The sequence below is a fragment of the Odocoileus virginianus genome, chromosome 15 (genome assembly GCF_023699985.2).
Source record: "Odocoileus virginianus isolate 20LAN1187 ecotype Illinois chromosome 15, Ovbor_1.2, whole genome shotgun sequence".
In the NCBI taxonomy this organism is placed as follows: domain Eukaryota; kingdom Metazoa; phylum Chordata; class Mammalia; order Artiodactyla; family Cervidae; genus Odocoileus; species Odocoileus virginianus.
The window spans coordinates 49695763-49717854 of NC_069688.1; the positions used below are offsets into that span (position 1 = coordinate 49695763).

General features: G+C 39.6%; 1 protein-coding gene across 3 annotated transcripts in view; it reads left to right on the forward strand.

Annotated features, from left to right (window-relative positions):
• RGS22 (regulator of G protein signaling 22) overlaps positions 1–22092 on the forward strand; it is a 148331-nt gene that overhangs the window by 33939 nt on the left and 92300 nt on the right. For all 3 annotated transcript variants that reach the window (XM_070477333.1, XM_070477331.1, XM_070477332.1), the window contains exons 5-10: positions 2653–2738; positions 3368–3536; positions 6905–7034; positions 9565–10165; positions 11574–11735; positions 16590–16764. In XM_070477333.1, coding sequence (XP_070333434.1) covers positions 2653–2738; positions 3368–3536; positions 6905–7034; positions 9565–10165; positions 11574–11735; positions 16590–16764 — 1323 coding nt within the window. The remainder of the gene's footprint in view (positions 1–2652; positions 2739–3367; positions 3537–6904; positions 7035–9564; positions 10166–11573; positions 11736–16589; positions 16765–22092) is intronic.

Here is a 22092-nt window from a genome sequence, read left to right on the forward strand (position 1 = left end):
ATGTGGAATCCTCTTAGACCAGGGATCAAACTTAGCTCCTCTGCATTGGAAGGCGGATTTCTATCCATTGTATCACCATGGAAGTCCCATCCATTATGTTTTATTGGATCTGTTTGCATCTTTTGTAATCAGGTAAATTGGTTTGTAATTATCTATCTTTCTTTTTGGTTTTGGTATCAGGGTAGTGCTAGCCTTGTAGGGTGAGTTTGGAGGTATTCCTCTTCAATTTTCCAAAACAGTTTTCGAAGGATAGGTGTTAACTTTTAAAAAAATGTTTGGTAGAATTCCCCTGTGAAGGCTTCTGATCTTGCACTTTTGTTTTTTTGGGAGTTTTTTTTTTTTTTTAAATCACTGTAATTTGTCTGTTAAGATTTTCTATTTCTTCATTATTGAGTCTTAGAAGATTTTTTGTTTTTAGGGACTTATCCATCTCTTCTAGATTGTCCAGTTGTTGACAAATAATTGTTTATACTAGTCTCTTATGATTCTATTCTGTGATATTGGTTGTAACTTCTCTTTTCTGATTTTATTTATTTGGAACCTCTTATTTCTTGATGAGTTTGGATAAAGGTTTATCAGTTTTATCTTTTCAAAAAAATGGCTCTTCATTACCCTTTGTTTTAGTCTCTATTTCATGTATTTCTGCTTTGATATTTATTATTTTCTTCCTTGTCCAACTTCGAGCTTCGTTTTCTACTGTGGTGCATAGTAGGTGAGATTGGAGCACTCCTTTGTGAGAGAAGCCCCTGAGTTTTCCTCTTCTGTAGTTGTTCACCTGTGAGTGTGCTGTATTGTGTTACCTTTCACCTGTCATGCTGGCTCACAGATTACACTGTTGTTGGAACTGCTCTTAGCACCCTGCCCCCCAGCTTAACTGTTGGTTTGCCACCAATTGGCCCTGGTGTCTCTCCTGCGTTTTTTCCAGGCCACCTGTGTGAATCCACCAAATTCAGGTCCCAGGACTGCAGTAGTCGTGTACCTGGACCCTCTGTGGTAGCTATGAAGGCAGCTCAGATTTTGGCCTGGCCCAGTCTCTGTGTGTTTGTGCCCACAAAGCCCACAGCTGCTGAAACTAGTCCCGCTGAGCTGTGTGAGTGCTTATCCATTCAGACACTCCGCAGGCATTGGGTTCACAACACTGACAGTGAGGGTGTATGTGAATCTGCAGCTCCTATAGCCATGAGGAGAGACTTCAGCTCTTCTGTTTTAGTTGCATGGCCCCTGCGGCTTGGCTTGATTTCAGCCCCACCTCTGCACATGTTCCTCTGAAGGCTGGCCCAGAGCATATCTGCCCTGCCCAGGTAGGCAGGGGCAGAGGTGGCGATGGGCGGGCATGCGAGCCTGCTCTGGGAGGTGCCCCTCCTGGTATCCATGGAGACAGGGGTGCATGGGGAAGGGGACTGAAATGGCAGTCCCCATCCTGTGGGTCACTCAGCAGTGGTGCCCTGCTTCTTTGGCGGCCTAGGCTTCTTCCATGAACATTCCCAATTGTGGAGCTCCTTACTCCCATCCTTGCGGACTGTCTCTTCACAGCCAACAACTGTCTCCTCCCTGTGTCCACTCTCCAAACCCCACATTCCAGCACCCAGCCCCTCTCCACATCCACAGACACACAGCTCAGGCTGGAGCATGCAGGGCTGCAGAACGGAACATCCGTGTAGGTCTTAATCTGTCCTACCTGTCACAGACCAGTTCTGTGCTTTCCTTCAAGCTCCTTTCCAGAAGTTCCCCCTCTGTCCCAGCTGATCTGCCCACTGGTGAGGGGGCTTCCCTGAGTGCGGGAACCTCTTCTCTCCTCCAGCTCCCCACCAGGGGTGCAGGTACCCTTCTGTTTCTCTTTTTCTTTTTCACTTTCTTAAGTCCTACCCAGTCGTGTGAAGATTTTTCCTGTCCTTTTAGGTGTCCAAGGTCCTCTGCTAGTGTACAGCAGGCACTCTGAGAATTGCTCCATTTGTAGATGTGTTCTTGATGTACTTGTGGGGAGAGGTGAACTCCACATCATTCTATTCTGTCATCTTGACTCCATCCCCATCTCAATCATGTTCTGTGGAAACCTTGTTGGTTTTCATGCCTGTGTGGCCTCCTACAGAATTCTGAACTTAGCAACCTGTTCAGTTGCTAAGTCGTGTCTGACTCTTTGCAACCCCATGGTCTGCAGCACGCCAGGCTTCCCTGTTCTTCACTATCTCCCAGAGTTTGCTCAGACTCATGTCCATTGAGCTGATGATGCCATCCAACCATCTCATCCTCCATTGAGAACGCAGGGTCTTAGCCACTAGACCACCAGGGAAGTCCCCTGTGTGTGATTATTTTTAACCTGTTTTATAACTGTGAAAGTACTGAGACTGATTGATTTTTTTTTTTGGTCATTTTTCCTCTTTCAGTAAGTTACTTAAGTTTTCTGATTCACTTTGGTAGTCTGTAAAATGTAGATAATAGTTGATATAGGTTTGTTGAGAGAATTAATGAAGTACCAGCAGACAAAGTGGCTTCAAACTTGAGAATCGGGGTTCTTATTCTCTCCTGTCCAAACCGAAGGTAGAGGCGGGGTTCCCTATAAGAGCTAGAGGTAACACTGCTGTAGTGATAGACCATCATTGTTCTAATAGGTGATTTTCCATGATACTTTCTTTTTCACTTGTCTTCTGACAGTGTCTCAGTCGTGAACAAGGTATTCACTGGGTCAAAAAAGAAAGACTTCCAACATTTCTGGAAAGTGATTGTTACTTTGAATACAGGTATTGTAATCTCATCAGTATACATATATTTTAAATGATTTTTTTCAGCAAAAATCATTTTTATTTACTTTCTTAATAAAATTGTGTACCTTTAACCCCATTGGAGTTTATACTTTGGTTACTATGTAGTATAACATAGAGCATTGGTAAAAATTGCTTAACATTTCCAAAGAGATTTCATAGAAACAGTACCTAATAAATGTACTTCAATTCTGCTTCTTTGATCATTATATTTACATTTTTTTCCTACTTCTATAAAGGTATTTATGTTCAGGGTGATAAAAAATGAATATGAATGCCATAAAAAAGACAGAATGTTCTAGCACAGGGCCAAGTTTTTCTTTTATGCTCCCTGACTTTTAAAGTTTAAGTTCCTAAACAGTCTGAAATTTTACTAAAATTTGACCCTTTCTTAGAACAACCATTTTCTAAAATACAATAAAACAGAATAATTATTAATTAATTAGTGATCCTATGAATAAGCCATTAATGTTAGCAGCTCCTAAGAGAATCATCGGGCATAGCTAGGAGGGGAAATTGATTTGAATACATAAAAAAATTTTTAGTTTTTATTCTGAATTCTACCATATTTGAAATTTATTTCAATTTGTATGATTTCTGAAATACAGGTTAGCCAAATTGATTTCACAAGTAAGATGGAGTGAATCAGGCATGAATATCATATTAGGTACAGAGTTTTCACCCTGGGTCCTGAAAAAACCACCCAGTCCACCACCTCCTCCTGTTGAAGATGATGATGTTATAATTATGAAAAAGTTCTACATTTCTCTGGGCGAGGTAAAAGTCTTGAGTGTTTCTTTGTGACTTGGCACTTTGGTGAGACTTGTCTTTTTAGAGACATGATGTTCATTTGAATAAGAAAATGTTTTCAAATACTTCCAAAGTAGATTTAGCAGAAATTCTTTTGGATTTATGCTGTCTTATTTGCCCACACTCTTTCACCTGAAATGTAATTAGAATTATTATTGTCATGTGTACAAAGGAAAATGGAAAATTGAAGAGCATGCCCACTGTCACATGGGAAGTAAGGCTTTCATTGTTCATTCCAATTTTTTCATTATTTAGAATCTATAATATTTGTACAAAGCAATGATAAATTGGATCTTCTCCTCCCTATTGTCAAGATTATTCTTTAGTAATAAAATGCATTACTGTTTAACTATTACCAAGTATAAATTTGCCCTCCACAATTAGAGATTGTTGGGTAGTATAAGTACATATGAAGAAATCTAACCCAGAATCAAATGTCCTTTTGGAGAACCGTAGTATAGTGAAAATTGTTGTTAGATCTTTGCCTTTATCAGGGAGGGAACCTTTTCCTTCTACCCTTGTCGGTTCTTTGGCTGGTCTAATAAAAAAAATTGATATAAGTTACAGGCAAAAAAAAAGGTAATTTAGTTATGTACAGGAGCCCTTTAAGAATATGAGACCTGAAACAAGTTGGGCAGTTGAGCTCTCCTGAGCCTGGGAATGGGATAAGGGCCTGGGGCTTCAGAGGGGAACAGGGTAAGTCACAGGACTGTAAGAAGACCAGATGTTTACTAATTAGACGTTTGCCTGCCCCTGCCATAGAGGTAGGTGTCATTCACATAAAAGTTATCTCTGGTACTGACTCTCTCTGAGCCTGGCCCTGTAACTAAATTCTTGTAGGTAGTTAAAGCAGAGGTGAATGTTTTTCCTGACTCTACTGGGTCAAGGAATCCTTCAGCTCACAATAATCCAGGTCATGGCATATTTCGGGGTCACTTATCCTGCTTCTCTTTACCTTCTAATCGTCAGATCTTCTCTCTGGGAACACGTTTCCAATATACAATTCTTCACAAAACCAGGAACTGCAAATATGTTACCCATGTGTTGCTATTGTCCTAGTTTATATTCATGACAGATATTGCTAATCAATCATGGCAATTTTCATGCTGAGCTAGGACTTGGCTCTAAACTCTTTTCAGCACAGCCTTCTAGGCAGGCACTTCCGATTGATCAAAGATGTCATTCAAGAGGAAAACATCTCTGTTGGAATGGATATCCCTACCCTATCTTTTTGAACATTTCTTTTTCATGTGTAAGCTCCTATATAATTTTGTAGTTTGACAGTTCTATCAGCAATATTTGGCAAAAATGTTAAAAAAAAAAGTATGCCAGTCCCATTATTTCCTCTGAATAATGCTCAGGGATGTACTAAAGTCACCTTTTTATTTTCTCTTATATTTATTTTTCAGTATTTATTTTTTCTCTTAACATATGTGTTCTAATAATGTTAGGGATTTCAAAAACATGTACTAATGGTAGAAGTCCATAAACATACAAAGGAAAGAATCAATCTAGGGGAATAAGTTCTGATTCCTTACATGTAAATTGAATCGAATATAAGAAAATAAAAATTCAAGCTACTTTACTTTTACTATTTTCTGTGATGGAAAAAAACTCATTTCTGTCAACTTACATAATATCTGAATTATATATTTCTTTTTAATAACCTTTGAACTTGAGTGTTCAATTTTTGGGGCTGTTAAATCATTAAACCATGACTATAGATAGGTATTAATCCTTATGATAATTAGTAATATTTCTTTGTCTTCAGTTATACCATCTAAACACAAACAATTGACCCATCTTTTAAGAATATAAAGTAGAATAGTTAACTGTTATTATATTTGGCTGACTACTTCTATCTTCTGCTCTCTTATCTTTCTGTGTAGTTGATTTAATGACTCTTGTGAAAGTGAAGTCGCCCAGTTGTATCTGACTCTTTGCAACCCCATGGACTGTAGCCTACCAGGCTCCTCCATCCATGGGATATTCTAGGCAAGAATACTGGGGTGGGTTGCCATTTCCTTCTCCAGGAGATCTTCCCAACCCAGGGATTGAACCCGGGTCTCCCACGTTTTAGGGCAGACGCTTTACCATCTGAGCCACCAGGCAAGTCTCAAATCAAGACATGACTCTTGTATGTTGGTCTTAGTTCCTTGATAGTCCCTTAATTATTTTGGTCTTCTCTCGGTGCTTAGGCTAGCACTTGGAACAGAGTAGTCATTTAATAAATATTTTGAATGAATATACTTAGTAGTAGATGATTTGGTTTTAGAGAAAGAAAAAGAAGAAACAAGAGGAAATTAGATTCAAAGCTACTACCTACCTACCTTCTAAAAGGGACAGTACTACACCATTGCACCTGGTGTTTCTGTCTCTTGCCTTTGGTCTCGTTGTGTGGCCTGACTTGCCCTGCTAATTCTCCATAATAGTCAGGGAACAGTTCTATTCCCTTTGAGCCTTGCCTCCTCTGTAAGTGTTCCTTAGGCTAAGATGACTTAGTTGGAAAAAGGAGAAGTGAAAGTAATGCTAGACACTCCCTACTCTGCTTCTGTTGAACAAGTTGGATTATCCTAGAAAAGTGAGTGAGGACATTTCTAAGAGAAGTGGAAAGAAGAATCTTCCCAGGGCATCTGAGATAGAGTTTCTTAGGACTGGGGCTTTTGAAGCTGCATGTCAGGTTGAGAATTGGATCAGCTGACTCAGGAGTACATAAAAGAAAGGAAAAACTGAAGACTCCATCCAGGGGCAGGTGAGTCAGAAATCATCCTTCAGGAAGCATCCCATCCAAGCAAAATTTCGAAAACAGAATCTAAGGTAAAGGGGAAGTTGAACGTGAAGGGGTTTCCAGTGCTACTGAGAGTAAGTTTTTGTCATATTAAGGAGGAGTTGTTAAAAACACTGAGCCTGGCCAGATGGAACTGGGGGCATGAAATCATTGAGAAGGTTGTAAATGGGAGCAGCTGACAAAAGATGCGCCCAAAGACTGATGAGCTATGGAGACTGCCAAGTTAACTTAGATGGCGGGAATTTGTAGTGAATCCAGGAAGTAGGGTTGCATGCTTCTGATGGAGGAGTGAAGAATTTGATGGTATTGGGCTTCTTTTTTTTTTCCTTTGATCATCTAATATGAAAATAATCTGAATTGAAATTTCCTTATCATTATTCTCAGCTAATGAATTTTTCTGTGTACAATATTCTTTTCTTTCACAGCATAATTTTTCCTTTACATATTGTACTATACAAATTGAATATTATCATAATGATTTATCCAGATTCATGATTGGAAGAATACTGCTAATCTTGGTTAAACAAATGTGCTCCTTTCTTCCTAGGCCTCCTATACTCAAACAAAAGATTGGTTTGCCTTAGCAAAACAATGTCAGCAAACAGCACCAACCTTTTCATTACCATCTTGTGTGTTCCACGACAAAATTGACTCACCAGTTGTTTCATCTGTTTCTGGTAAGCGGAAAAGGACAAGGATAAGATTGACCTCAGAACTCCTTTTTACATCTTTTGTTGTTGTTATTTTAAACTTACAATACAACACTTAGTGGATAGGGAAAAAAAATGATATCTCCTGCAACTCCAGTTTCTACTGTTTTTTGAGAGACAACCTGGTATAGTGAAAAGAAGAGGGGTTTAGAACCCAACTCTGATACTGATTAGTTTGTGACTTTTGCAAATTATTCCACTTCTGGTAGCCTTGCTTTTGTCATCTGTAAGATTAAACTAATGATGCATACATATTGAATATATAAAATGTTTAGTGCTTGGTACCTGATAGACAGTCAATAAATGTTTGGTTTATCACTATTTCCTATTACAGTTTACAAATTCTTATTATTAAGAATTTGAAATAAAGTGGGTACAACCTTTCTGTCCTCCCAAAAGTAAATAGTGATTTATGGAACTTGAATTATCCTACTGTTTTTAAGTTCAGACTATTTTTCACCTTGAAAAGCAGATAAATTTCTACCGTGGGTGGGTGAACTTTGGTGGATGACAGAAACTTTTCATAAGTGAAGACCGTTCCAGAAACGGTCCAGAAAGGACTTCCCTGGTGTCTCAGACGGTAAAGTGTCTGCCTACAATGCGGGAGACCTGGGTTCGATCGCTGGGTTGGGGAGATCCTCTGGAGAAGGAAATGGCAACCCACTCCAGTACTCTTGAATAGAAAATCCCATGGACGGAGGAGCCTGGTAAGCTACAGTCCATGTGGTTGCAAAGAGTCGGACACGACTGAGCTACTTCACCTTACCATACCTTACCTTACCTTACCTCCAGAAACGGTAGTAATTAACATGTGATATTGCTAGAGGGGGAAAAAAAATCTAGCAATGTGATTCAGGAAGGGAATTCCACAATTCACTAAATTATTGCACAGTTCCTTTGATAAGTATCAGAAACCTCTGGGGGTGATAAATCTGGAGTCTCTAGAATTGAACCTAAATCTAGGTAAAGAGGGAAATCATCTTTCTAACTGGAAATTATGGAATTTATAGATGTCTTACTGTTGCCTCCAAATAGTGAAGTAGAAAATTGGAGAGTGAAGTTAGTGAACAGAAAGAGAAAGGATACCAGGAAGGCAGTGAGCAGAAGTGCCTCCATGTTTGTGGGGTTGAGCGTATACCCACTATCCTTTCACAGGTCTACAAAAGTCTAATCTCAATTTTAGGGAAATTTATTATACATATTTTTGATTAAAATTATGAAACATTTTCAGTTTATTGAGATTTGAAATCTATTATTGAGAAAATTGAGGTTGGGACACATGAATCAGGGTTTTCCTGATCCGTGGCTTTGCAAGCAGTAGATTTGCCATGTGAAATAAAGCACAGACATCAGATATTTCACTGATATCTGAAAGACTAAAAAAAAAATAAGGGCTAGACTATATCTTTAGAAAAAGTGTAAATGTAGTCCATTTGTATTTGCAAGGCTTCACAATGACTTTATGCAATTTTGTAATTTTAATGATAGGTTGTAAGTGTAATAGTAATTGAATTTTTCTGATAAAATAGTCAATTTTTTTAAATTGCTAATATGACCCCAATTCTGGTCTGTTCATCTATCATCTCATCATCTATGGTAGCTAATTTTATTTTACCATGCAACATAAAACATTAAAGTACACACAATCATTTGGTATACACATTCTAATTCTAATAGACTTGGCCTTTGTATGTTGACCTTATCAGTCTGAAATATTACATTTTAAAAGTGTGTCATGTCTTTTTGAAGATCTTCTTTATTGAGGATAGCAAATATTTAGTTCATCTGCCACCAATATCCTCTTCAGGTCCAGGGAAGACATGGCCAGTCCCTGTTGGCACTTTCAGTTCAATTCAGTTGCTCAGTCATGTCCGACTCTTTGCAACCCCATGAACCACAGCACGCAAGGCCTCACTGTCCATCACCAACTCCCAGAGTTTACCCAAACTCATGTCCATCGAGTCAGTGATGCCATCCAACTATCTCATCCTCTGTCGTCCTCTTCTCCTTCTGTCCTCAATCTTTCCCACATCAGGGTCTTTTCAAATGAGTCAGCTCTTCACACGAGGTGGCCAAAGTATTGGAGTTTCAGCTTCAGCATCAGTCCTTCCAGTGAACACCCAGGACTGATCTCCTTTAGGATGGACTGGTTGGATCTCCTTGCAGTCCAAGGGACTCTCAAGAGTCTTCTCCAACACCATAGTTCAAAAGCATCAATTCTTTGGTACTCAGCTTTCTTTATAGTCCAACTCTCACATCCATACATGACCACTGGAAAAACCATAGCCTTGACTAGATGGACCTTTGTTGACAAAGTAATGTCTCTTCTTTCTAATATGCTGCCTAGGTTGGTCATAACTTCCCTTCCAAGGAATAAGTATCTTTTAATTTCATGGCCACAATCACCATCTGTGGTGATTTATAACATCTAGTTAACAAGTAAAAGAAAACTTTTACATTCATATCTGATCTAATAGCCTTTTATGATTTAATACAGAGAGTTTTATCTTCGATGATGGAGTCCACCCCAGGACAAAAAAGGGCCTATTAAAAACCACTAGATTAATCTCCGAATTTGAAGAAGATGGGTCTGTATCTCTACAGGACACTCCTTCTCAAGCTCTTCTGAGGATATACCTTGAAAAGCAACAGAATGCCGATAAAAGTCTGACACTGCACTTCTCAACATGTGACGAGTTTTTAAGATCTTATGTCTCCTTTATTTTGAGAGTGGCGATTCATCAAATTCTTGGAGCAACACTTAGAGAAAGCCCAGATTATGTAAATTTCAGAAACGTAACAGAAGTGGTATTTGATGACATTGGGGAGCCTACCTCTGGCAAGAATGTTTTGCTTAGTGAAATGCCAAGGGAAAAGTCGGAAGATGTGTTAGGACAAGCAATTTCAAAACCTGAGAGCGTTGGACAAGACAGCAGGGCTGATTGGTGTATTTCTCATAAAATGTATGACATTGGCAATAGAAAGGAGTTTGAAAGATTTAAGAAATTTTTAAAAGGTACCTTAGGGGAGAAATATTGGTGGCTATGGATGGATATTGAGAGGTTAAAAGTTCTTAAGAATCCTGGAAGACATCAAAGGTATTTCTTTTTTTTTTTCAATAGTTTTAACATCAAATTATAAAATATTAGTTTGGGTCATTTAAGCACAGACAAAAGGCCTGGAATAAATATATAAATGTAATTTATACTTTTATAAGAATTAATAATAAGACTTATTATAATAAGATTGATTTACATAAAAGATACCTTATGCCAGTGTAAGGGCCTGGCTGTTCCTGGCAGCCCGCTCAGTTAACAAATTCTGTGGTCTTTAGTCAGAAGCCACTTAGACATATCTGAATGAGATATCTGCTGGATATGATGCTGGATGTTCTTGAGAGAGCCTCTTAGGTCTGACGGGGCATGGGTCTTTGTTTGGCTGCTCCATATGTGTTAGGTCACTGTAAGTCTTATGAACCTTGGAGGACCTTGTTTTGCCTCCTTACCTTGTCTGTGTTCTCCTTATCTGCTCTGAACTCTGAAGTAGACTGCAATCCCCATTAAAGGTTTGACTGAGTAAATACTGGAGACTGGGTTATTCCAGTTACTTGGAAGCATTCAGATCACAAAGCTCATTGTACATAGTTATAAGAGTAGGGGTTACCAAATGGTTGATTATGAAGCATGACCTAATTGATCCTGGGATGGAAGGCTGCTACCACTTTCCAAGACATGTTAGGGAAAGGATATACAGTCAACCTACATAGGTTCTTCAGAGTCAATACTTTATTAGTTCCTATTGTTGCTGTCATTAATTGCCACACACTCAGTGGCTTGAAGCAACATAAATTAATTTTCTTCCGATTAAAAGGTCAGAAGTCTAAATGGGTCTGCAGGCCTGCATTCTTTCTGGGCACTCTAGGGGAGAATCCATTTCCTTTCCTTTTCCTGCTTCTGAGGCCATCTGCTTTCCTTGGCTCAGGGCCCCTTCCTCTGTCTTCAGAGCCAGCAGAATGACGTCTTTTCTCCTCTCTGATCTCTGCTTCTGTCCTCCTATCTTTCCTCTATGACTGTTAACCCTCCTGCCTCCTTCTTAGAAGGATTGTTAATGATTACATTAGCACCAGCTAGACAGCCCAGGATAATCTCCTCAAAACCCTAATCACCTCTGCAGAGTCCCTTCTATCATGTAAGATCACATTCTTAGGTTCTGGAGATGAGGGTGTGGACATCTTAGCAAGGCCATTGTTCAGCTGACCAAAACTATCCTTCCCATTCCCATACCTGTGAGAACTATTTTTATCTTCACATTGCTACTCCTGTAACTCACTTTTGGTTCTTTATTCAGTTGCTCAGTTATGGTCCGACTCTTTGTGACCCCACTTTTGGTTCTAAGATAGTTAGTTCATTACTTGCCTGAAACATTTTGGAAGTGAAAATATTTGGCTAGTTGAATACTGTGTCAACATGTATGTGTGTGCCTATTTGTGTATGTGTTTTATTTCAGACATATTGAGAAGATGAAAAAATGCTTTCTAGTGAGCAGTGGAGATTACTACCTTTCTGCAGAAGTCTTATCAAAATTTAAACTATTAGATGGATCTCAGTGGAATGAAGAACACTTAAAAAAAATTCAGACTGAGGTTGTAAAACCCTTACTTCTTTATTGGTAAGAAAAATAATGAGAATCAAATGTTATTTGCTTTCACTTTTCTTAAGCTAGTTACAGGTTATACTTTTTGTCTTAAGGATATATGACTTATGGGAATTTTAAATGACAAGATTGTCATATTATCTTCAGGCTTCTTTAAAGTACCTATCCTTTAGATAATGTTGGTGTTTGAGGGGCTTGCAGTTCAGTTCTGTCGCTCAGTTGTGTCGACTCTTTGCCGACCTGATGGACTGCAGCACTCCAGGCTTCCCTGTCCATCACCAACTCCTGGAGCTTACTCAGACTCATGTCCATCAAGTCGGTGATGCCATCCAACCATCTCATCCTCTGTCATCCCCTTCTCCTCCTGCCTTCAATCTTTCCCAGCATCAGGGTCTTTACCAATGAGTCTGTTCTTTGCATTAGGTGGCCAAAGTTTTGGAGTTTCAGCTTCAGCATGAGTCCTTCCAATGAATATTCAGGACTGATTTCCTTTAGGATAGACTGGTTGGCTCTTCTTGCAGTCCAAGGGACTCTCAAGAGTCTTCTCCAACACTGTATTTTAAAAGCATCAATTCTTGGGTGCTCAGCTTTCTTAATAGTCCAACTCTTACATCCATACATGGCTACTGGAAAAACCATAGCTTTGACTAGACAGACCTTTGTTGGTAGTGTCTCTGCTTTTTAACATGCTGTCTAGGTTGGTGATAGATTTTTTTTCCAAGGAGCAATTGTCTTTTAATTTCATGGCTGCAGTCACCATCTGCAGTGATTTTGGAACCCAAAAAATAAAGTCTCTCACTGTTTCCATTGTTTCCCCATCTATTTGCCATGAAGTGATGGGACCAGATGCCATGATCTTAGTTTTCTGAATGTTGAGTTTTAAGCCAAGTTTTTCACTCTCCTCTTTCACTTTCATCAAGAGGCTCTTTAACTCTTCTTCACTTTCTGCCATAAGGGTGGTGTCATCTGCGTATCTGAGGTTATTGATATTTCTCTGTTACAAGATGGATTTAAAAACAAAACAAAACAAGATGGATTTTAACTCCATGTTAACTTTGTGAATGTATCCTTCTACACCTGACCTCTTATGCTCAGTATCTCTTCAAATTGATGTGTGTGTGTGTGTTTGTGTGCATGTGCATACATGTGCAATAGATCGAGTTAGATTTATCATCTCAATAAACATTCCATGAACACTTCCTATGAGCCAAGTGCTGTGCTAAGGGTCCAAGGGTAAAACACAGTCAAGTCTAGTGATCCTAGTCCAGTGGGAGGAACCTCCATGTGAAACGAGTGTACTAAAAGCAAGTGTGGTGGATGCGCAGGACACGGAGGAGAGGTAGTATTTCACCTGGGTATAAGCATGGAGAAGAGAATGGGCCTCGTGAAGATGTGTGCCATCTGAGGATCAGTGAGCTGTCCGCTGTGGCCGTGATCGGTCTGCTGATGTTACTCCCCTGCTGTAAGGCTTTCAGTAGTTACTCCCAAGCTTTCAGTGTAAGGTTCAAATTCCTTAAGTTAACAAATAAGGTCATCATGATTTGTCCCTTGCCTCTGTCTCCCAATTATCTCCCATCTAGGTATTTCAGATTACTTGTGTACTTTGTATTTTCCCATATATAGAGAGAATTTTGTTTTTCTCTGTATAAATTTCTGTTCTTAAATATTTAAGAAAGGCCGAAAGGTATAAATTATACCATAATATGCACCTATATATACACACACCACCCAGCTTAAAAAACATTACGAATATAGTAGAAGCTTTTCTTTTCTTAGTTTAACTTTTTTGTTTTGAGAGAATGATAGATTCATATGAAGTTGTAAGAAATTACACAAAGATTCTGTATACCTATTACCCAGTTCCCCACCTCCCCCCCACCACCAGTGGTAACATCTTGCTTAACTGTAGTACAATATTGCAGTGATGGAATTGACATTGATAAAGCTCAACAATCTTTTTTCATATTTTTCCAGTTTCTCATAATTTATTTCTCTGTATATAGTTTTGTCACATGCACTTGCCATTACAGTCAAGATACAGAGCAGTTACATTACCACATGCATACCTTTGTGTTGCTCTCATAACCATGCCTGCCTCTTACCTTCCCCCTTTCTCATAATTACTGGAAAACTGCTCATCTATTATGTAAATGAAATAATGGAATATGTAATCTTTTGGGATTATTTTTTCATTCAGGATAATTCCTTTGAGATGTGTCCAAGTTGTTTTGTTCTTCTTCATTACTGTCTAGTATTCTGTCGTGTGGGTGTTACACATTCAGGCTCCCATTGAGAGACGTTAGGATTGTTCTCAGTCTTTTGATATTAGTAATAAAGCTGCAGTGAACATTCATGTACAGATTTCTGCATGAACATAAATCTTCCTTTCTCTGGAATTAAAGTCCAGGAAAGAGAGTAGTGGGTCATATAATCTGTTTTTAGTTTCAGTAGTGTTACTGTCTGAATGACTCTTTATGACCCCATAGACCGTAGCCTGACAGGTTCCTCTGTCTGTGGAATTCTCCAGGCAAGAATACGGGAGTGGGTTGCCATTCCCTTCTCCAGGGGACCTTCCCGCCCGAGGGATCACACCTGGATCTCCCGTGTTTCAGGCGGGTTCTTTACTGTCCGAGCCGCTGGGGAAGCCAGGACATGGCCGCCCGCTCCAGCACTCTCCCCTCGAGAATGCCGTGGCCAGAGGAGCCTGGCGGCCTGCGGCCCAGCGGGTCACACAGGCGGCCGTGGCTGAGGGGCTAGCACTTTCACTTTCGTGGATTATGCCCATGGTGTCAAACCTGAGAACGCTTTGCCCAGTGCTATATTCGGAAGATTTTCTCCTGTGCTGTTCTTAAAAATCTTACAGTTCTATGTTTTAATTTAAGTCCATGGCCTGTTTGGAGTTAATTTTTATATAGGGTGTGAGGTTTAGGTCAAGGTTCAGTTGTTTTTTTTTTCTTTCTTATGGATATCCAGTTGCTCATCCTCATTTGTTGAAAAGGCTGTTTTTCCTCTTCTTTTCTATGTTTTACATTAACATACAGTAAAAGCAAACTGTATAGATTCACATAATCACCATGACAGTCAGCGTACAAACATCACCTTAGGAAACTCTCAGAGTACCCTTCTGTCATCAGACTCTTCCTCCTCTCTTCACCCCGGCAGCCACTGATCTGTTCTTTGTCGCTATGTTTTTGTCTTTTTTTAGAATGCCATGTAATTATACAGGATTAACTTTTTGAGACTGACTTCTGTCGGTCAACATACTGCCACTGAAGCGTAATGCATCCAAATTGTTGCACCTGTTGTGGTTCGTCCTTTTTGTTATTTTGACTTTCCAGTTGTTCATTGTTGGTAAGTTGAAATGTGACTGACATGTGTGTGCACTCACCTCAGGTTGGAGAAGCCCTTCCATCTCGATTGCTAACCTCAGACAGGCCTGCCGTGCCTTTCTGGCTCTTTTGGTGCTCTTCCATTCTCAGGGCCATCATCAGGCACTTCCTTCCTCTTGTGACCTACACACCAATGTCATGCAGGTCTTGTGGCTGATCTTTTGTATCCATTGCCTATATATTGGGATTTGTGGGATACCTTGTCACATTAACACGTGTTATTCTAAACATTGTTCATGAGTTTTTGGTTGTGCTATCATAGTCATGCTGTCTGTTTTTATGAAGGGATTCGGAGATATAGAAAAACAATATTGCTGACATTGCCATTTCCCCAGAATCCTTTCTTACCTTTTCTCTTGATCTAGCTAAATCCTGGGTATTCTTTAAAATTTAAACCTAAGTACAAACAAACACTCCTTATTTCCCACCGTGTTGGTTGGGGAATAAAGCATTGCGAAGACCCCTGAAGGTGCCTTGCTGGTTACACCATCCTCCATCCACTTGGAGGCAGCCACCTTCTGGACTTGTGATTACCATCTTTTCATTGTAGTTTTACCAACCATGTATGCAAATAAATCCCTAAACATGTGTTTTATCTTCCTGTACTACAGCGTTATAAAAATGGAATCATGTTGTATGCCTTCTTTTGTGCTTCTGTCAACATCATGGGCTTCACTGGTGGCTCAGACAGTGAAGAATCTGCCCGCAGTGTGGGAGACCTAGATTTGATCCCTGGGTCGGGAAGATCCCCTGGAGAAGGAAATGGCCACCCACTCCAGTATTCTTGCCTAGAAAATTCCTTGGACAGAGGAGCCTGGTGGGCTATGGTCCATGGCATCACAAAGAGTCAGACATGACTGATTTGATTGTAACTGTATTGAGAGTTTTATACATTTTCTTTGTTGTATACAGTATTCCATTGCATCAACATACCATAGATTATTTATTGTTTTAAAAATTTGTGTCATTTTCTCTTTTTACAATTACAAGCAATGCTGTACACATATCCCCTTTTCCAAAGTAGTTGTACCAACTGCACTCCCACCAACAGAATATGAGAGTACTTATTACTACAAATTCATGATAACATTTGATAGTGTGAGATTCTTAAATTTTTGGCTATGTATTTGGTATGTCATTGGTGTTTGGTGTTTTTAATTTGCATTTCCCTGATTATTGTTGATGTTGATAACTTTTCAATATTTAGTGGTCATTTGGATTTCAGCTTTCATAAGTTGCCTGTGTATCTTCTTTGCCCACTTTTCTTTTGAGAGATACATAGATAGATGGATAGATATAGATAGATTACACACATGTACACACACTTAACATGGGGGGGAGAGGATAGGCAGCAGGAAAAGAAGAAGAAATTATTAAAAAGTGATGTGGCAAGACTGATAATTGTGAACACATATTATACGTTCTGATTTTTGAGGCTTATTGCCGAGGTTAATCTTAAATTTGTTTTTCCTCTAACTAGGGCACCAAGATTCTGTGTTACTCATACATCCTCAACAAAACATGCTAGTGCTGAACTGAAATTCTGGCACCTTCGTCAAGAGAAACCAAGGAAAGATGTTGACCCTTTCCCACAAATGGCAACCCTCTTGCCATTAAGACCCAAATCTTGCATTCCACAGTTATCTGAGATGCAGGTAGGTTGTCCAGCGATACTTTGATCTCTTAAGTTTGTACTAAAATGTTGATGCTTGGGTTTTGTACACTAGCACTGAAGTTTTATCATAAGCTTTTAATTGTTTTTTTTTTTTTGTTAATGTACATGCTGCAGCAATTAGGAAAGAAGAAAATTTATGGTTTGTTCTTCACCAATCTGCCAATGTGATTTTTGAGAAATGCATGATCATGTCACTTAGTTGCTCAAAACTCCCTAGTGGCCTCCTCTCTCAGTCAGAATGCAAGCTAGAGTCTTTATACAGCTGTCCACTGCCCTGCTGACTTCCTGGCCTTATTCCCTAGCACTCTTCTTTAGCTTATACCACTCCATGCTGTTCCTGGGGCACACCAAACAGAAACCCGAGAGTGTTGCACTTGCTCTTTCCCTTCCATTGGAGCGCTCTTCCTCCAGATATGTGGTCGCCCCTCACTCCGCTTGGTGTCTGCCCTGGTGTCACTTAGTCAGAGAGGCTGTCCTTGATTCTTCCATGTAAACATGCTGCGCGGGACAGCACAGATTCTCTCCCTCACTATCCAAGCCCTCTGCTCTGCCTTATCTTGCCTCATCATACTTAAGACCACGTTGATTTATGTTTATTGTCTTTCACCTCCTACCAGAATATAAGGGACTTTTCTTTTTTTTTTTTTCATTTATTTTTATTAGTTGGAGGCCTAATTACTTTACAATATTGTAGTGGTTTTTGCCATACATTGACATGAATCAGCCATGGATTTACATGTGTTCCCCATCCTGATCCCCCCTCCCGCCTCCCTCCCCATCCCATCCCTCTGGGTCTTCCCAGTGCACCAGCCCTGAACACTTGTCTCATGCATCCAACCTGGGCTGCTGATCTGTTTCACACTTGATAATATACATGTTTCAGTGCTATTCTCTCAGATCATCCCACCCTTGCCTTCTCCCACAGAGTCCAAAAGTTTGTTCTATACATCTGTGTCTCTTTTTCTGTCCTGCATATAGGGTTATTGTTACCATTTTTTTAAATCCCATATATATGTGTTAGTATACTGTATTGGTATTTATCTTTCTGGCTTACTTCACTCTATATAATGGGCTCCAGTTTCATCCATCTCATTAGAACTGATTCAAATGTATTCTTTTTAATGGCTGAGTAATATTCCATTGTGTATATGTACCATAGCTTTCTTATCCATTTGTCTGCTGATAGGCATCTAGGTTGCTTCCATGTTCTGGCTATTATAAACAGTGCTGTGATGAACATTGGGGTACAAGTGTCTCTTTCAGATCTTGTTTCCTCGGTGTGTATGCCCAGGAGTGGGATTGCTGGGTCATATGGCAGTTCTATTTCCAGTTTTTTAAGGAATCTCCACACTGTTTGCTGTGTGTATTAGTTTGCTGTACTAGTTTGCATTCCCACCAACAGTGTAAGAGGGTTCCCTTTTTTCCACACCCTCTCCAGCATTTATTGCTTGTAGACTTTTGGATAGCAGCCATTCTGACTGGCGTGTAGTGGTACCTCATTGTGGTTTTGATTTGCATTTCTCTGATAATGAGTAATGTTGAGCACCTTTCCATGTGTTTGTTAGCCATCTGTATCTCTTCTTTGGAGAAATGTCTGTTTAGATCTTTGGCCCATTTTTTGATTGGGTCATTTATTTTTCTGGAATTGAGCTTCAGGAGTTGCTTGTATATTTTTGAGATTTGTCTGTTTCTTCATTTGCTATTATTTTCTCCCATTCTGAAGGTTGTCTTTTCATTTTGCTTATAGTTTCCTTTGTTGTGCAAAAGCTTTTAAGTTTCATTAGGTCTCTTCTTTGTTAACTGCTTTCTCTCAGTGCCTGGAATAGTGCCTGGCACTTAATAAGTGTAAACTGAACAAATGAGTGAAAAATAGCAATGGCAAAATTAGAAATAGTGAGCATTATTTTCACAACAGGGAAGGGTAGGACAAAAAAATAGGAAAAGTCCACAAAGAGAAGAAAAGTTACCCAAATTTACAGAGAAGAAGTAAAGAACCCTATGTGCTTTGGCACAGAGATGTAATAAATGTAGCTAAGACATACATTTCAGAAGTAAAGAGCCTTATTAATCTTTCAAGCCTTTAAAGGTGTCAAACAATGTTGTGTTATTGACCATAGTCACACACGACCCCTTCAGAAATGATTACTTTGTGATTAAGATAACTTATTTTTAAAAGTCAGGAAGATGTATAATGTGACTTTTAAAATTCTGCTTCTACAAGTAGTGCTTTAGAACTTCAAATACCTTACAGTTTTTCTGTCAGTGGTTTCTTAACCCTGTATGCATTCTAGAATCACAGAGAGCTTTTAGACATACTGATGCCTGCGTCCCACCTTCAGAGAGTCAGATTTAATTGATACAGACTGAGTGCATTCAGTTCAGTTCAGTCGAGAAGTCGTGTCCAACTCTTTCCAACCCCGTAGGCTGCAGCACACCAGGATTCCCTGTCCATCACCAGACCAGGTGAGAGTCACTCTAAAATCAGGAGTTTGCATAAAATTGAGGTTCTCATCCTGCCTGAACATTATTTTTTTGGGCCGCATCGTGTGGCATGTGGTATCTCAGTTCCCTGATAAGGGAGCTAACCCATGTTCCCTGCATTGGAAGGTGGATTTTTAACCCCTGGATCACCAGGGAAGTCCCTAGAGTCACATTTTAGAACCTATATTTTAATAAGACTCCTAGGTGATTTGCTACAAAGCACCGCTACAAGTTAGTGATTCTCAAGCTTCAGTGAGTCACCTATATTTTAATAAGACTCCTAGGTGATTTGCTGCAAAGCACCGCTACAAGTTAGTGATTCTCAAGCTTCAGTGAGTCACCTGAAGAGCTTGTTAGAATAGAGACTTCAGGGCTCCTCCTAAAGATCAAGATTCAGTAGGTCTGGGATGGGGCCCAAGGATTTGCATATTTCACATGCTTGCTCCCAGGTGATGCTCTTTCTGCTGGCCTGGGGACCACACCTTGAGTTAGTGTCATTATAGTGAGCTAATGGTTTTTTAGCCATTATGTAGACACTTTTCTGACCTCCTTTGCACCCAGGGCCTTTTTGTATGCCACTTAACTGATCAACTGAGCGTCCTTGTTAGCCCGTGTGACTTTGTGACTCAGTCACCAGGTTAAGACAAATCTTAGGGACATAGTGTAGTGAGCACACTTGGCTTTCTGAGTACCATCCATCACCACACCTGTTATCATCAGTGTTTTCTAGTTGAGTAACTTGTTTTGATCTCATTCTGTTTCTCCTTGGCAGAAAACAGTGTAAGCAATGGAACTTGATTCTATTTTCTTTATTTTTCCTATTTTAAAAGTTAAAATATCTTTTATTCAAAGTAAAATTCACCTTTTGTTCTGAACTTTTTGACAAATATATACATTGCGTATCTACCATCTCAATCATGATATGGAATAGCTCCTGTACCCGCCTCCAGTTCTACTGTGCCCTTTTGATAGTATTTTTTTTTTCTATCAAAAGAAAAGATTCTTTTCTTTCGGGCTACTTTTCTAGCTTTCTCCCAAGCCAGAAAGCTCAAAAATACTAACTTGGGCCATACTTTAATTTTAAGTATAATACACTTAAATTTTTTTTTTTTTTATTTAGAAAGCTTTTTATAGTGGTAAAAGCACATGGATCAGAGCCTTGTCTAACTCAAGGAAAGTATGAGCCATGCTGTGTAGGGCCACCCAAGTAGACGGGTCATGGTGGAGAGTTCTGACAGAACGTGCTCCACTGCAGAAGGGAACGGCACACCCCTTCAGCATTCTTGTCTTGAGAACCCCATGAACAATAGGAAAAGCAAAAAGATATGACACTGAAAGATGAATTCCCCAGGTTGGTAGGTGCCCAGATATGCTACTGGAGAAGAGTAGAGAAATAGTTCCAGAAGGAGTGAAGGGGCTGAGTCAAAATGGAAACAATGCCCAGTTGTGGATGTGTCTGGTGGTGAAAGTAAAGTCTGATGCTGTAAAGAGCAATATTGCTTAGAAACCTGGAATGTTAGGTCCACGAATCAAGGTAAATTGGAAGTGGTCAAACAGGAGATGGCAAGAGTGAATATTGACGTTTTAGCAATCAGTGAACTAAAATGGATGGCAATGGGAAAATTTAATTCAGATGACCTTTATATCTACTACTTTGGGCAAGAATTCCTAAGAAGAAATGGAGTAGCTCTCATAGTCAACAAAAGAATCTGAAATGCAGTACTTGGATGCAATCTCAAAACGGCAGAATGATCTCTGTTCGTTTCCAAGGCAAACTGTTCAGTAATCACAGTAATACAAGTCTATGCCCCAACCACTAATGCCAAAGAAGCTGAAGGTGAATGGTTCTATGAAGACCTACAAGACTTCCTAGAAGTAACACACACACACAAAAAAAGAACCACAAAAAGATATCCTTTTCATCATGGACTGGAATACAAAAATAGGAAGTCAAGAGATAGCTGGAGTAACAGATAAGTTTGACCTTAAAATACAAAAAGAAGCAGGGCAAAGGCTGACAGAGTTTTACCAACAGAATGCACTGGTCATAGCAAACACCCTGTTCCAGCCACAAAGGAAACAACTCTATACATGGACATCACCAAATGGTCAATACCAAAATCAGGTTGATTATATTCTTTGCAGCCTTCGATGGAAAAGCTCTATACAGTCAGCAAAAACAAGACTGGGAGCTGACTGTGACTCAGATCATAAACTCCTTATTGCCAAATTCATACTTAAATTGAAGAAACTAGGGAAAACCAGTGGGCCATTAGGTATGACCTAAATCAAATCCCTTACAACTGTACCATAGAAGTCACAAATAGATTCAAGGGTTTAGATCCCGTAGACAGAGTGCCTGAAGAATTGTGGACAGAGGTTCTTAGCATTGTACAGGAGACTGTGACCAAAACCATCCCCAAGAAAAAGAAATGTAAAAAGGCAAAATGGTTGTCTGAGGAGGCCTTACAAAGAGCTGAGAAAAGAGAAGTGGAAGGCAAAGGAGAAAAAGAAAGATATACCCATTTAAATGCAGAGTTCCATAGAATAGCAAGGAGAGATAAGAAAGACTTGCTAAGTGAACGATGCAAAGAAATAGAGGAAAACAATAGAATAGGAAAGACTAGAGATCTCCTCAAGAAAATTAGAGATACCAAGGGAACATTTCATGTGAAGATAGGTGCAGTAAAGGACAGAAAGTGCGTGGACCTAACAGAAGCAGAAGATATTAAGAAGAGGTGGCAAGAATGCACAGAAGAACTACACAAAAAAGATCTCCATGACCCAGATAACTGTGATGGTGTGATCACTCACCTAGAGCCAGACA